The sequence below is a fragment of the Sorex fumeus genome, unplaced genomic scaffold (genome assembly GCF_029834395.1).
Source record: "Sorex fumeus unplaced genomic scaffold, SorFum_2.1 ptg000153l, whole genome shotgun sequence".
NCBI lineage: Eukaryota > Metazoa > Chordata > Mammalia > Eulipotyphla > Soricidae > Sorex > Sorex fumeus.
In genome coordinates, this window is record NW_026606210.1 from 1,446,833 (window position 1) to 1,461,089 (window position 14,257).

Consider the following 14,257-nt stretch of genomic DNA (forward strand, 5'->3'; position numbering starts at 1 on the left):
GGCGGTGCAGTGGGCCGCGCCGGGGCGCCCGCCGTTCCCATCCTTCTCACTTCCCCGGCTCGTTTTTCTGAGCATCTACGGTTACTCGGCGCTGAATTCCCCGGATTCCAGCCCGCTCCCAGCCCAGACGCGCTTTCACGGGCCCCAGCGGGCGCCGCTGCCCATTGTGCCCGCGGGGACCCGGGGGGTCCGGGCAGATTAGCGGGCGGGCGGGCGGGCCGGGAATTGGGTGTCCGCCCTGGGCACCGCAGCACGTGCTGTGGCTCAGGCCACACGGACACTGTCCCTGGGAAAACACCCACGGGGGGGAGGGGCGGGCGGGGCCTCTCACAGACTTTGCTCCAGCCCAGTGCCCAGTTTGCTGCTGGAAGCCCAGTGGCCGGGAGCCAGTGATTCCGCTTCCTCGTGGCCATTCTCACCCCGAGCTAAACAAAGGACCCCGCTGCCCAGCACCGTGTCCAGCCGTTACCCCGGGCACTGGAGGCCGAGGGTCACATGGAAGAGCTTGGACACAGGAACCCTGGGAGGAGACTGACTAGTGTCCACTGAGGCTGAGAGAGAGAAAGAAGGAGAGAGGGAGAGAGAGGGAGGGAAGGAGGGAGAGAGGGAGAGAGAAGGAGATAGAACAGGGGAGAGGAGAGGGGAGCAGGGGTGACGGGAAAAGGTGACAGAGCCGCGTCCACAGCCCGTCTGGGCATCTCTGGCCGCGGGGGTCTTCTTGGCCTTGCTGAGCCCTCGGCTGCAGTGGCGAAGGTGCCGCGCCCTTTACAAGGGCCACCTTGGGGCTGGGGTTGGGCCCTGGGGTGCCGGGGGCCCCACCCCCATAAGCTCGCTCGGACCCCCGTCCAGGGGGGCCGTGAACTGTGAACTCCCAGGCTCCGCGCGGGGGTGCGGGGGCCGGTTCCGGGGTCCCTCTGTGCCCCCTGCTTCTGCTCCCCTCTGGGCTCCTGTGTGTGTGTGCTCGGGGGGTCTTGCAGCTCCGTCCCATGGGTGTCCCCTGGGGGACCCAGGAGCTGGGGGTCTGGGAGGGGGCACCCCCCAGTCTGCCTCTGGGCTCAGGAGCGGCCTGGCCACCCCCCGGGACTGACTCCGGGGAGCGGGCGCTGTGTCGGGGGCTGGCGGGCGGGTGGGGACGAGCTGCCCCTCACTGGGCCGCCCCCTCCCCCCAGAGCGCTGTCGTCCGTCGTGGCCCTGGGTGCCAACATCATCTGCAACAAGATCCCAGGCCTGGCCCCGCGGCAGCGCGCCATCTGTCAGAGCCGGCCGGACGCCATCATCGTCATCGGGGAGGGCGCGCAGATGGGCATCGACGAGTGCCAGCACCAGTTCCGTTTCGGGCGCTGGAACTGCTCGGCGCTGGGCGAGAGGACGGTCTTCGGGCAAGAGCTCCGAGTAGGTAAGGGCCGGGCACCGCCTCCGCTGACCCGTCTCTGTCTCTGTCTGTCTCTGTCGCTGTCTCTCTCTCGTTCCCCTTGCTTGCTCCCGACTCTGTGCTCAGGGGTCACTCCTGGCGGGCTCGGGGGACCCTCTGGGGTGGCCGAGGATCCAACCCGGGTCAGCCTCGTGCCAGGCAGGTGCCCTGCCCTCGGGCCTACGCCCTGGCCCTGCCCCGTCTCTACCCAAGGCCTGCTAGTGCCCGTGGCCTGGTGGAGAGGCAGGAGGGTGCAGTGGGCAGCCACAGAGCTTGGGACTGGGGTGCAGGCTCAGACCGGGGCTCCTGTTCCCGGCTGTGGGGGCCGGGTGGCTCCACTCACTGGGGTTGGGGAGGCCGAGGGGTCCATGCCCACCCAAGGGCAGGGACTCTGTGAGGGGCAGGGGCTGGGGGCTGCGGCCCCCCTGGGCAGGGCAGGGTGGGCAGGGAGGGGGCTCCCGGCTAACATGCCCCCGGGGCTGTGCCAGGCTGGCAGGGAGGAAGGAGGCGATGGAACGGGGCGACTTCAGACCCTGCCGGGACCAGGTGCTCCCGGCCCCTCTGCTCGGAGGGAGACCGAGGCCTGGCGCCGGGTGGCCCGTGCTCCAGGGCGGCACCGGGGGTGGGAGCAGTGCCGAGACCTGCCCCTTGGGATCCCGGTGGGGTCAGATGTGCAGCACGATAACTCCTCGGGGTGCCCTGGGCCTCCGGACCCCAGCACGTGGGCACGGCCCCCCAGCGTGCGGGCACGGCCGCCTCCCTCCCGTCCCAGGCGCACGGGCTGGGCCACAGCTGCCGGGCCCCAGGCCAGAGGGAACTGTGCAGGGCAGGAACGCGGGCGCGGCGGCGGCGGGCGGGGGGGGCGGGGGAGCCCCGGGGGCCCCTTTGCGGTGAGCAGCCTGTGGGTGGCACCTGGCAAGTCAGGAGCAGGGCACCTCCCCTCCCCGGGGGCCACCACCCAGGAGAGGCCCCGCCCCCCCAGGTGCCAGCTGGGGGCCCCCCCGGCCCCCGCCCTCTGCCGCTCCGGGCGGGCGTTTTCCCCAACGCCGCCACCACCGCCGCCAGTCTGGGAAGCAGGAGCTCGGAACTGCCTGGCAGGGAAACTGAGGCCCAGGGAAGGCAGCCCAGTCTAGGCAGGGAGCTGAGGGCTGTCAGGCTTGGGCCGTCTCTTTGCACCAGGGGTCAGCCGCGAGGGGGCAGCTGTGGCAGGGCTGTGGTGGGTGGTCGGGGCAGTGGGGGGTGCCAGGCCTCCCTCGAGGGGTGCCTCTGGGCCCTCAGTGCCCCCTAAGGCCCCCCTCGCTGTCAAGCATTCACGAGGCTGCCGGGCCCCCTCCCCCCTGAGCCCCGCAGGACCTGCAGTGGCCCACCGACCCTCCTCCTGGGCTGGACATTGCCCCTCCCTCCTGCCGGCCGGGCCTGTCCCAGAGGAGGTCAGCCTCCCCGAGGACACGGGCGCAGGGACCAGCTGTCCCCACTCCTCTCCAGCTCTGGTGGTCCCCTGCCCGGGGCACCCCACTTTAGCCCCATCGGCTGTCCCCGCCACCCCCCACTCTCCAGCACTCTGCCTCCTGGGAGGGCCAGGCCGAGGCCCCCACCCGGGGCCCCCTACGGCTGGGCGTCCTGAGGGGGCCCGGGGGCGGGGCCGGCTTCGAGAGGTGCTGATTAATGATTGGTCCTGAGAGTTGGGGTCCTGGGGGCGGGGCAGTGCCTTCCCGCTGTCCCTTGGGCCTTGGGTCAGGAGAGTGAGTCCCTTCAAGAGCGCATCGGCCCCACGCCGGGGCAACGACTTTCCTGCCTGGCGCTGTGGCACGGCTGCCTGGGTAGGGAGTTTTCTCCTCTCTGCCTCTTGCTGGTGGCAACCTCGGCTGCGGTGCCCTGCAGCTGCTGACCCAGGGGGTGCCGCTCCTGACAGCTGTGGAGAGCCCCCCTCACACACACACATACACCCACACACACGCACACACATGTAGACACGCAAACATGCACACGCACACACACGCACACACATGCACACACACATACACATATACTCACACATACACACACGCACACACACACTCACACACACGCAGACACACATGCAGACACGCACACATGCACGCACACACACACACTCAGACACATACAGACACACACATGCGCACTCACGCACACACGCACACGCATACACACACGCACACACATATACAGATGCACACACACACATACACACATGCACACACTCACGCATGCACACACGCACACACTCACACACGCACGCACGTGCACACACACTCACACATACATACACTCACGCACACATATGCACACACATACACACATGCACACATACACACACACGCGTGCGCACACACACACACACACACACACACACACACACACACACACACCGCCCGGGCCTGTTTCCTGTCTCTGGGTGGCTCACGGCCCCTGCCCGCCCTGACCCGTCTCTTCCACTAACAGGAACTGAACTTCGTTTGGGCTTGAATGTGTCCCCACGCTCCTGCCACGGGGGCAGGCGGTGAGCCCCGTGTTCTGGGGCTCCGTCCCCAGAGAGACCAGGCACGGCTGACAGACTGGGGTCCACCGTAGGGACCCCCCAACAGCCAGCGGGCTCAGAAGCGAGCGGGGGCAGAACCGTGCGGGCACAGGTCGAGGGCGTTCCCTGGGGAATCCGGGAGCGCAGGCGACAAAGCCCAGGGTGGGAGGTGCAGGGGCTGGAACCCTAAAGGCCTGGAAGGTTCTGAGCCCCGCCCCCTTGTGCCCGGAGCCAATCCCTGCCCCCTGCCCAGCCCGGAGTCCCTGGGACCCCTGCCCCGGTGCCCCGGCCCCACCCCTGCCGAGCGGCTATGGAACGCTGAGTCCCCATCATGTGCCACCGTGGACATGACCAGGCATAGGGACGGCCCTAATCATGCGGGGCCAGACGCTGTCTCTCTCCCGCCCTCACGCAGGCCGACTCAGAAGGGCCCCGGGCAGGTCCACCTGGGGCTAACCTTCAGGTGCCCGAGAGGCGGGGCTGCAGCCCTGACCTTGGGGGGCAGCGCCAGTCCTGTGCCCTGACGGCCCTCCGAGGGCTTCCCCAGGCCGTGTCCTGCTCTGGAGACGGGCCTTCGTGGCGGGTCGGTCCCTGGGGGCAGGACCAGGCCTCCCGGCCAGCCCGTCCACACCGAGGGTCTGCTGCAGAGCCCCAGGAGAGCCCCCCGAAACAGGAGACTTGTGAGGACACGGAGGGGAAAGTGAGCAAACATTTTTTTTCAGTCTAGTGTTTGGACGAGGGTCACTCCAGCCCGTTGGGCGACCACGTGGTGCGGGGGGTGGAAAAGGGGCGCTGTCCCACACCTGGGCAGTGGAGACGGTCCTGCTGGCTCTGCGGGCCCCAGGACACGCGACCGCAGCATAAAGGCCGTTTCCCCCCAGTGCCTGGGGAGTGAGGATGAGGGTCCCAGGTGACCTCCTCTGAGGGGCAGGGCCAGTGTCACCCTGGGCGGAGCAGAGTGGACACAGAATCCAGAGCTGACTGTCCTTCTGGTCCAGCGGGGTGGGCGGGGCATCTCGCAGCAGCCTTTCCTGTGGGCGGAGCACGGGGTGGGCGGAGCATCAAGCTGCTTTAGTGGGCGGGGCATGGGTGGGCGGGGCATCGCAAGGCTGCCTTTCCTAGTGGGCGGGGCATGGGTGGGCGGGGCGTCCCACAAGCTGCCTTTCCTAATGGGTGGGGCATGGGTGGGCGGGGCATCTCAAGGCAGCCTTTCCTCGTGGGCGGGGCATGGTGGGCGGGGCATCCCACAAGTTGCTTCTAGTGGGCGGGGCATGGGTGGGCGGGGCATCTCATAGCGGCCTTTCCTAGTGGGCCGAGCATGGGTGGGCGGGACATCCCCAAGCTGCCTTTCCTGTGGGCGGGGCTTGGGTGGGCGGGGCATTCCGAGCTGCTTTTCCTAGTGGGCGGGGCTTGGGTGGGTGGTGCCAGGGTGGGGCCGCGTTACTGGTCTGCAGGCTTGTGAGCTGTGTGCCATCCTGGGCCTTGCTCAGGACCCCTGTGCCCCGGATGTGCTGGGAGAGCTGAGGCAGCACATGTCCCTGACCTTGGGTGTGTCCTTCTGCCCTGCAGAACCTGGTCCCAGGGCGGCACCCTTTGTCCTGGCTGCCCCCAACTTCCCCACACACACATGGGCCAGGCAGCCAGGACATGGGGGACAGCGGTGACCCTCAAGGTCAGGGTCCCAAAGACCCCCTGGGGCAGAGCACCCCCAGTGTGTGGTGGACTCGGGTGTGTGGCGGCCACGGAGGCGGGTCTGCTGTGGACACCCCAGAAGGAAGGTTCCCAGTGGTCTCTGGAGGGGCGCTTCACCGGGGGCCGGGAGGTGGCCAGGCTCTGAGCTAGGGCCACGCGTGGAGGAGGGCCCGCTGCCCGCCCGCTGCCCTTCTTCACGGAGAGGTGCGGGCATCGGTGTCCCCCCCCCCCCTCGAGCACCACGGGCCCCGGGCCCCCGTGCCAGCTCTGCCCACCCTGGGCGCGCCCGCGGGCTCGGTGAAGCTGTGAGGGCTCTGCTGGGTCAGAACAAAGGCCCGGGGCGCGGGCGTGCCGGCGTGTTGGGGCCTGGCGGGACTTTTTCCAGAGTCTGTTTATGACAACGGCAGCGAAGAGCTTAATGCGGAGACACTGACTCAGCCGCAGCCGGTGGGGGAGGGGGCCGGGCAGGGCGGGACGGACCGAGGGACCCACGGAGAGGGCAGCAGGGGCCTGAGAGGGGCACAGGACAGTGCTGGTGGGCACACGCATGTGCATCACACACCACACTCATGGGCAGGGCCACCACGTCACACACTGCACACATGGGCACGAACATGCATGTTACACACGTGGGCATGGACACCGTGTCACATTACGTCACACACAGGCATGGACACCATGTCCCACACTGCACACATGGCACAAACACACATGTCACAAACCGCACATGCAGGCACGGACACCACGTCACACACTGCACACATGGGCACAGACCCCACATCACACTGCAAACAAGCATGACATGTGTGTCACACACCTGAACAGGCATGCATCACACACTACAACATAACACGGTTGTGTGAACACCCTTAGGCACATGCATGCACATGTAAGACTATATGCACACGTGTGCACACCACATGTGCTACTGTGCACATTGCACAAAAACATGCATGTGCAGGCATGCATCACCACTGCACACTTGTGTCCAGATGCACATCACACTGCAACACGGCACGTTATTACACACCGTCAAGTACACATAGGTACACGCGTGCACACCGCACACTCCTGTGAGCAGACATGTGCCCATGTGCACACAGCCCAGCCCACAGATCTCTTTGTCCCTCTGGTCCGTGGTCCCAGTGCTGGGGTGGGTGACCGGGGCCCCAGGGCTGTGTCACGGGAGGGGCAGGAACGGACACCGCGGCCGCGGCGAGGGTCCCCACTGACTGAAGGACGCTCTGCCAGGGACCCACCATCACACGCCCAGGCCCTGTGGCGGGAAAGCGCTTCTGTGAGGGCCACGCTCAGGTCCGTGCTGCGCCCGTGAGCACCCGGGGGCCAGCTGGGGAGAAGCACAGGTGGCCTGCAGGGACAGGCTGGGGTGGGGACAGGCTGGGCGCAGCTCCCCAGCCCCCTTATCTGCTGGCATTGCCGCGGGCACATTTGCCAACCCCTGAGTCTGGTGGCCAGCAGGGTCAGTGGGGGCTGTGCTAGAATTGTCTCTAGGAAAGGAGTTCCCCCCGTCCTCCATCTTCAGGGCTCTGGAATTTTCTAGAATGCACTGGAGGGGCCGCTGGGCAGGACTGAGCGGCCACCCCGGGAGGAGGCATGGATCAGCCGGGATGCCCAGGTGCCTCCCTGTGTCCCTGTGTCCCCTGCCCCATTGGCTACTGGTCCTGGTGCTGTTAGGGCTGGAGCCGAGCTCAGAGAGGGTTGGTGACGGGCCCGGGGCCACACAGCAGCCGTCAGACTCTGTCCGTGCTGGCTCTCCCCCCTGCCGGCCCCCCTCCCGGCTCGTTGTCGCCCTCCAAGACCACTGGCCCGGCAGAGCTGTGGTGGGCACGGGTGGGCAGGAGAATCGGCACAGCCCCCAGGGCCGGGGTGGGGGGCTTTCCGGGGCTGTTCTCCGGGACCAGCCTGGTTGGCGCCTGCCCGGCTCAGGGGCTCTAGGGGGAGGCCCAGGCGCCACCCTGACCCCACAGCCTCTGCAGAGCCCCCAGTCCCCTCGGTGGGGGGCAGGGCCAACGGCTGTGGGGTCGCCTTCAGGACAGGGCCAGGCCTGGCCTGACGGGCGAGGGTGGGCCCCACTCTGTGGCGGCTTCCGGAATGTTCCGGAAGCGGCCTTGTCCACCAAGTGAGCGCGGCCACTGTCTGTGCCCTTGTCCTGCAGCACCTCAGCTCAAGGGCTCCCGGGGCCCCTCCCCGCTGCTCGCTCCTCCTGACCCTCACCCCTGCACCCCAGCACACGCCACGGACACGCACCGCCCACCCTACGTAGTCATGCACGTGCATGTACACGTGCATGTACAATACACACCACACACGTACACACAGGCACACATGCCACACACCTACACACAGGCACACATGCCACACACGTACACACAGCACACCTGCACAGGTTCACACGCCACGCACGTGCACACACCATACAAGTACGCACTGCAACATACACACACCACCCACCACACGCACCCACACTACACACATACACACCACATGCTACACACATGCTACACACACCATGTATACACGCACCACAGTAAGAGACCACACAATGCCGCATGTTCGTACCCATACACACACACACATACCACGTGTGCACAAACCACACACCACAATGTATATACCCACCTCACAATATGTCACACACACACCACACACACCATATACACGTCACATGCCACAATGCATCATCGGAACCCCAGCCCTCACACTATGCATGTCACAAGCACAAGCATACACATTAGACACACCCCACATGAACACAGACACACAGCACACGTGTAACAGACCACGTACTCCACATGTTGATGCACAGACATACCCAGACACGGAGCCAGAGCGACAGCACAGCGGGGAGGGCGTTTTCCTTGGATGCGGCCAATCCAGGTTTGATCCCCAGCGTCCCGTAGGGTCCCCCGGGCACCGCCAGGAGTGACTCCTGAGTGCAGAGCCAGGATTGACCCTTGAGCACCACCAAGTGTGACCCCAAAAATAAAACGAAACAAAACCAAAACCAAAAAACCCCAAACACACACAGAGACACACTCTGGTCACATGACTATATCATACTAACATGTAAACACACCGGTCCACATAGGTTGTGTGCCAGGTGTCATGCATGCCACACCATCACACACACACACACACCACATACCCCACACACATACAACACAGCATACTAGACACACAAATGTGCCCATGCACACATACACGTGCGCGCACACACACACACACACACACACACACACACACATCTCATGCATTGTCAAGAAGTTAATTCCCACTTCTTGTTAAGACACTCTAGAAGGTGTCACTCCTCCAGGATGCCTTCCCTGACTCCACCTGCCCAAGAGACAGGTTGGGCCGCTGTGTCCGGGCCGCCCCCTGCCCCTCTCTCCTGAGAAGGTCTCTCCTTCCCCGGGCTCCCCGCGACTGACTACGTCTCTCCTGTGGTTCCTGGGTCCTCCCTGCCCGCCTGGGCGGGGGAGCCCCGAGGCCCCGGGGGCGGGTGAAGGGTGGGGGGGGCGCCGGCCATGGGCTGTGGGCTGGGGCTGGCGTGGACGCAGGCAGCGGCGGGGGCCGTGGCCGTGGGCGAGCACATGGGCAGGGGTGTGGGATTCAGCACGGACATGGGCACGGGCAGCGGCGTGGCCTGTGGCCGCCGGCCGGGAGAGCGGGGCGGGGCGGGTGGCCGTGTCCGGGCGCGGCTCTCGGGCGGGCGGGGGGCGGGGGTCTGCCCCGGGCGTGCGTGGGCTCCCGCCTCACCCCGGTCCCGCCCGCAGGGAGCCGCGAGGCGGCCTTCACGTACGCCATCACGGCCGCGGGGGTGGCCCACGCCGTCACGGCCGCCTGCAGCCAGGGCAACCTCAGCAACTGCGGCTGTGACCGCGAGAAGCAGGGCTACTACAACCAGGCGGAGGGCTGGAAGTGGGGCGGCTGCTCGGCCGACGTGCGCTACGGCATCGACTTCTCCCGCCGCTTCGTGGACGCCCGCGAGATCAAGAAGAACGCGCGACGCCTCATGAACCTGCACAACAACGAGGCCGGCAGGAAGGTGGGCACGGGCCGGGGCAGGGACCGGGGGCGGCAGAGGGCAGGGGCCAGTGGGCACAGGTGGGTGTGCCGTGGGTGTGGGTGGCGGGCACTCCGGTGGGCACCGCGTCCCCTGCTGTCCAGCCCCGGGGCCTTGGCCTCTGGCGGAAGCTGGTGACACTCGGACGCAGTTCCCAGAGCCCAGCCTCGCCACGCCCGTCCCAGAAAGCGGGAACTGAGACCAGGGACGGACGGACGGACGGATCTGTGTCTCCAGCTCACGGTGGGGGGGGAGAAGGTCCCCGGGCACTGTCCAGGTCCTCCTCCATCTGAGTTGGCAGATCTGCAGAGGCTTCCCGGAGGAGGAGGAGGAGGAGGAGGAGGAGGAGAAGGCGGCCTTGGGCTCGGGTGCCAGAGAGACTGGAGGAAGAGGCATTCCCAGAGGCAGGAGCGGCCTGAGAGGCCCTGGGGGGGGCAGCTGGTGGGGTGCAGGAGCCCCTGGGAACAAGCCTGAGCCCTCCTGGGCCGGCCCGGCCCCTTCCTGCCGGGAGATGAGGCCCAGATACGGGCCGGGCGGGCGGCGTGGCGGCGAGATGGTCCGAGATAGTGCGGCCAGCTGAGCGGAACGCGGCGGCCGGGCCCCCGCTCGGGTGCAGTGGGGGCGCCGCGATCCCAGGGACTCTGCCATCGGAATTGTGTTCTCTGCCCCAGGAGGCTCGGGGCCCCGGGGTGGGCTCCCGCCATACAGAGGGGCAGGAGAGCCCGGGGAGGGATGGGCACTGGGGTGGGGGAGGGGCCCAGAGCCGCCGAGAGTCTGATCTAGTCTCACGGGGTCGCTGGGGACGGGAGGACCCACAGCCGGCCAGAGGCAGAACTGTCCCTGGCCCTTGTCCTGGTGGTTGCTCACAGGAGACCCACTGTCCCCCCCCAGCCCATGGACACCTGCTACCTCCTCCAGCCCGTGGCTACTAAGCCCTATTTCCCCCCGAGAGGGCCCCAGTCCCATGCCCCGCTGGCCCAGGGCCCGTGGCTCCCGGCAGAGGGGGACGCAGATGACCCTTCCCCAGGGAACGGGCCTTCCACCGAGGGTCTGGAGGTCAGTGCTGTGGGCAGGGGCTGCTCGCTGCCCAGGCTGGTCCCAGCTGGTGGGTGAGGAGCGTAGCGGGCACAGGGGCCTAGCACTGCACTCCAGCGCCCGTGGGCTTCCCTCTGCACCAACCCTTCCTCTGCTGAGCACTGTTCTTAGAGTCCCTGCCCCTCGGGTCCTTGCGGTCAGATGCTCTCTGCATCTCCCGGTGATGTCTGGGCAGCGGGGGTGGTGGCGCCAGGCAAGCAGGGTCCCGAAAGCTGCGCTCACAGCTAGGGTGGTCCCTGCCAGCTGCCGCGGGGTCGGCAGGGCCGGCAGAGTGGCAGAGACGGGCACTGGAGCCTGGATGCCCCTCCCGCCACCTGCAGGCTTCGTGCCTGGCCAAGCCCACCCGAGCCTGGGGCGCGTGAGGTGTCTTGGGACCGGGCCCTAAGCGCAGGGCTTTGCAGAGATTCCCACGGAGGGGCAGGGAAGGTGACCGGATGGACAGGGCTGGCCGGTGGGAGGCCCAGAAATGCTTCCCCCTGGGGGTCACTCGGAGGCCTTTTGCCCAGACACTCCACAGCCCGCTAGGTCGGGAAAACGCCAGGCCCGGTCCAGTGTTCCCCAAAACTCAGAGCATCTTCGTCTTCCTCCGGGCCCGACCCCCAAAATAAACATCCACAAGGGAGTAGAGCCCCGCCCCCATAACCAGGCCCCGCCCCACAGCCAGGCCCCGCCCAGCTGTTAGCCCCCGCCCCCACAGCCAGGCACCCTGCACAGACAGGCCCCGCCCAGCCGTTAGGCCCCGCCCCCACAGCCAGGCCCCGCCCCCGCAGCCAGACCCAGCCCCACAACCAGACCCCCCACAGCCAGGCACCCTGCACACAGGCCCCGCCCCACAACCAGGCCCCGCCCCACAACCAACTAGGCCCCGCCCTACAACCAGGCCCCGCCCCACAGCCAGGCCCAGTCCCCACAGCCAGGCCCCGCCCAGCCATTAGGCCCCGCCCCCACAAAAGGCTCCGCCCCCACAACCTCCGCCCCCACAGCCAGGCCCCGCCCCCGCAGCCAGACCCAGCCCCACAATCAGGCCCCCACAGCCAGGCCCCGCCCCCACAGACAGGCCCCGCCCCCGCAGCCAGACCCAGCCCCACAACCAGACCCCCTACAGCCAGGCCCCGCCCCCACAGCCAGGCACCCTGCACACAGGCCCCGCCCCACAACCAGGCCCCACCCCACAACCAACTAGGTCCCGCCCTACAACCAGGCCCCGCCCCACAGCCAGGCCCAGTCCCCACAGCCAGGCCCCGCCCAGCCATTAGGCCCCGCCCCCACAAAAGGCTCCGCCCCCACAACCTCTGCCCCCACAGCCAGGCCCCGCCCAGCCGTTAGGCCCCGCCCCCACAGAAGGCTCCGCCCCCACAACCTCCGCCCCCACAACCAGGCCCCGCCCTACAACCAGGCCCCGCCCCACAGCCAGGCCCCGCCCAGCCGTTAGGCCCCGCCCCCACAGAAGGCTCCTCCCCCCACAGCCAGGCCCCGCCCCCGCAGCCAGACCCAGCCCCACAACCAGACCCCCTACAGCCAGGCCCCGCCCCCAAATCAGGCCCCGCCCCGCCGTCAGCCAGGCCCCGCCCCCACAGCCACGCCACGCTCAGATGTGCCGAATAGTCCTTGAAGTGGAGGTGACTGTGCCCCACCTCTTTGTCCCTTGAGCCTCTGACCCAGGGGCTCTCCGCACGCCTCCTCCTCCAGGAAGCCCCGCACTGCGGTGCTCCTGGGCTCTGCAGCACGTGCAATTGGTGCTTTTCTGGCCCTCCCGAGGGCTCCGGGCAGGGGCAGCGGCGCCTGCCGGGCTCTCGCGGGCTGCTTCGGGTGCTCGCCGCGGTCGGCCGGGGCGCAGGGAGCGGCGGCAGGGACCCAGACAGCTGACAAACGGCCCCTCCGCGCGCGCGGGCGGCGGCAGCTAATGATTCCCCATCTCTCATCAGGCCGGCTGGCAGGCCCCTTTCGATCCGGGTAAATGAGTACCTGGGGTCAGGGCTGGCTCTGGGAACCGCCTTCCGGGGAAAACACGGGACGCTCCCCGACGGGTCCCAGCCGGAGGAAGGAAGGCGGCAGGGTGGCGGTGGGGGCAGGGTGCTCCCGCCTGGCCTAGCGCGGCCCCTCCCTCGCGCCCCGCACCCCACGCCCGTCCTGGGCTCCAGGCGCCCTGGGCCCAGTCAGTCGCCAACTCCGCTTCGAGGACCGGCAGCAGCCGAGAGGGGAGCGGGGGCACCCACACTCCTCAAGGCCCGCCTGTCGCCCAGGCCGGGGCCCTGTGAGCTGGCTCCCCCAGCCTCAGCTTCCCAGGCGCGTGGACCCGCAGCTCCCTGCACGGTGCGGCTGTGCTCAGGGAAACCGCGTGGGTGAGGGCTCCGCGCAGCCCTCCTGGGAGCTGAGCGGGGGCACGGCCGGGGGGAGAAGGGGCTTCGCCCTCCTGACGCCCTGCGCCCGCCCCCCCAGGTGCTGGAGGAGCGCATGAAGCTGGAGTGTAAGTGCCACGGCGTGTCGGGCTCTTGCACCACCAAGACGTGCTGGACCACGCTGCCCAAGTTCCGGGAGGTGGGCCACCTGCTCAAGGAGAAGTACAACGCGGCCGTGCAGGTGGAGGTGGTGCGCGCCAGCCGCCTGCGGCAGCCCACCTTCCTCCGCATCAAGCAGCTGCGCAGCTACCAGAAGCCCATGGAGACAGACCTGGTGTACATCGAGAAGTCGCCCAACTACTGCGAGGAGGACGCGGCCACGGGCAGCGTGGGCACGCAGGGCCGCCTGTGCAACCGCACCTCGCCCGGCGCCGACGGCTGCGACACCATGTGCTGCGGCCGCGGCTACAACACGCACCAGTACACCAAGGTCTGGCAGTGCAACTGCAAGTTCCACTGGTGCTGCTTCGTCAAGTGCAACACGTGCAGCGAGCGCACCGAGGTCTACACGTGCAAGTGAGCGCGCCCGCCCGCCCGGCGCCGGTCCCTCCTGCTGCGGCCCCAGCTCCGCCCGCCCCGCCCCTCAGGGTTCAGCCCCGCCCCACGGGGGCACAGCCCCTCCCACCGGGCAGAGCTCCGCCCCTTTGGTGCAGCTCCGCCCGCCCCGCAGGGCATAGCCCCACCCCTCTGGGTGTAGCCCCGCCCCTCCGGGTGCAGCCTCGCCCCACAGGGCTCGGCTCCGCCCCACAGGGCTTGGCTCCGCCCCACAGGGCACGGCTCCGCCCCAAAGGGTGTAGCCCCACCCCTCCGGGTGTAGCCCCTCCCCTCCGGGTGTAGCCCCGCCCCTCCGGGTGCAGCCTCGCCCCACAGGGCTCGGCCCCGCCCCACAAGGCACGGCTCCGCCCCACAGGGCATAGCTCCGCCCCACAGGGCTTGGCTCCGCCCCACAGGGCACGGCTCCGCCCCAAAGGGTGTAGCCCCACCCCTCCGGGTGTAGCCCCTCCCCTCCGGGTGCAGCCCCGCCCCACAGGGCATAG

General features: G+C 68.1%; 1 protein-coding gene across 2 annotated transcripts in view; it reads left to right on the plus strand.

Annotated features, from left to right (window-relative positions):
- WNT7B (Wnt family member 7B) overlaps nt 1–13,823 on the plus strand; it is a 30,329-nt gene extending 16,506 nt beyond the window's left edge. For both annotated transcript variants that reach the window (XM_056107022.1, XM_056107021.1), the window contains exons 2-4: nt 1,170–1,396; nt 9,437–9,708; nt 13,261–13,823. In XM_056107022.1, coding sequence (XP_055962997.1) covers nt 1,170–1,396; nt 9,437–9,708; nt 13,261–13,740 — 979 coding nt within the window. In that variant the 3' untranslated portion in view covers nt 13,741–13,823. The remainder of the gene's footprint in view (nt 1–1,169; nt 1,397–9,436; nt 9,709–13,260) is intronic.
- Nucleotides 13,824–14,257: the final 434 nt, after the last annotated feature.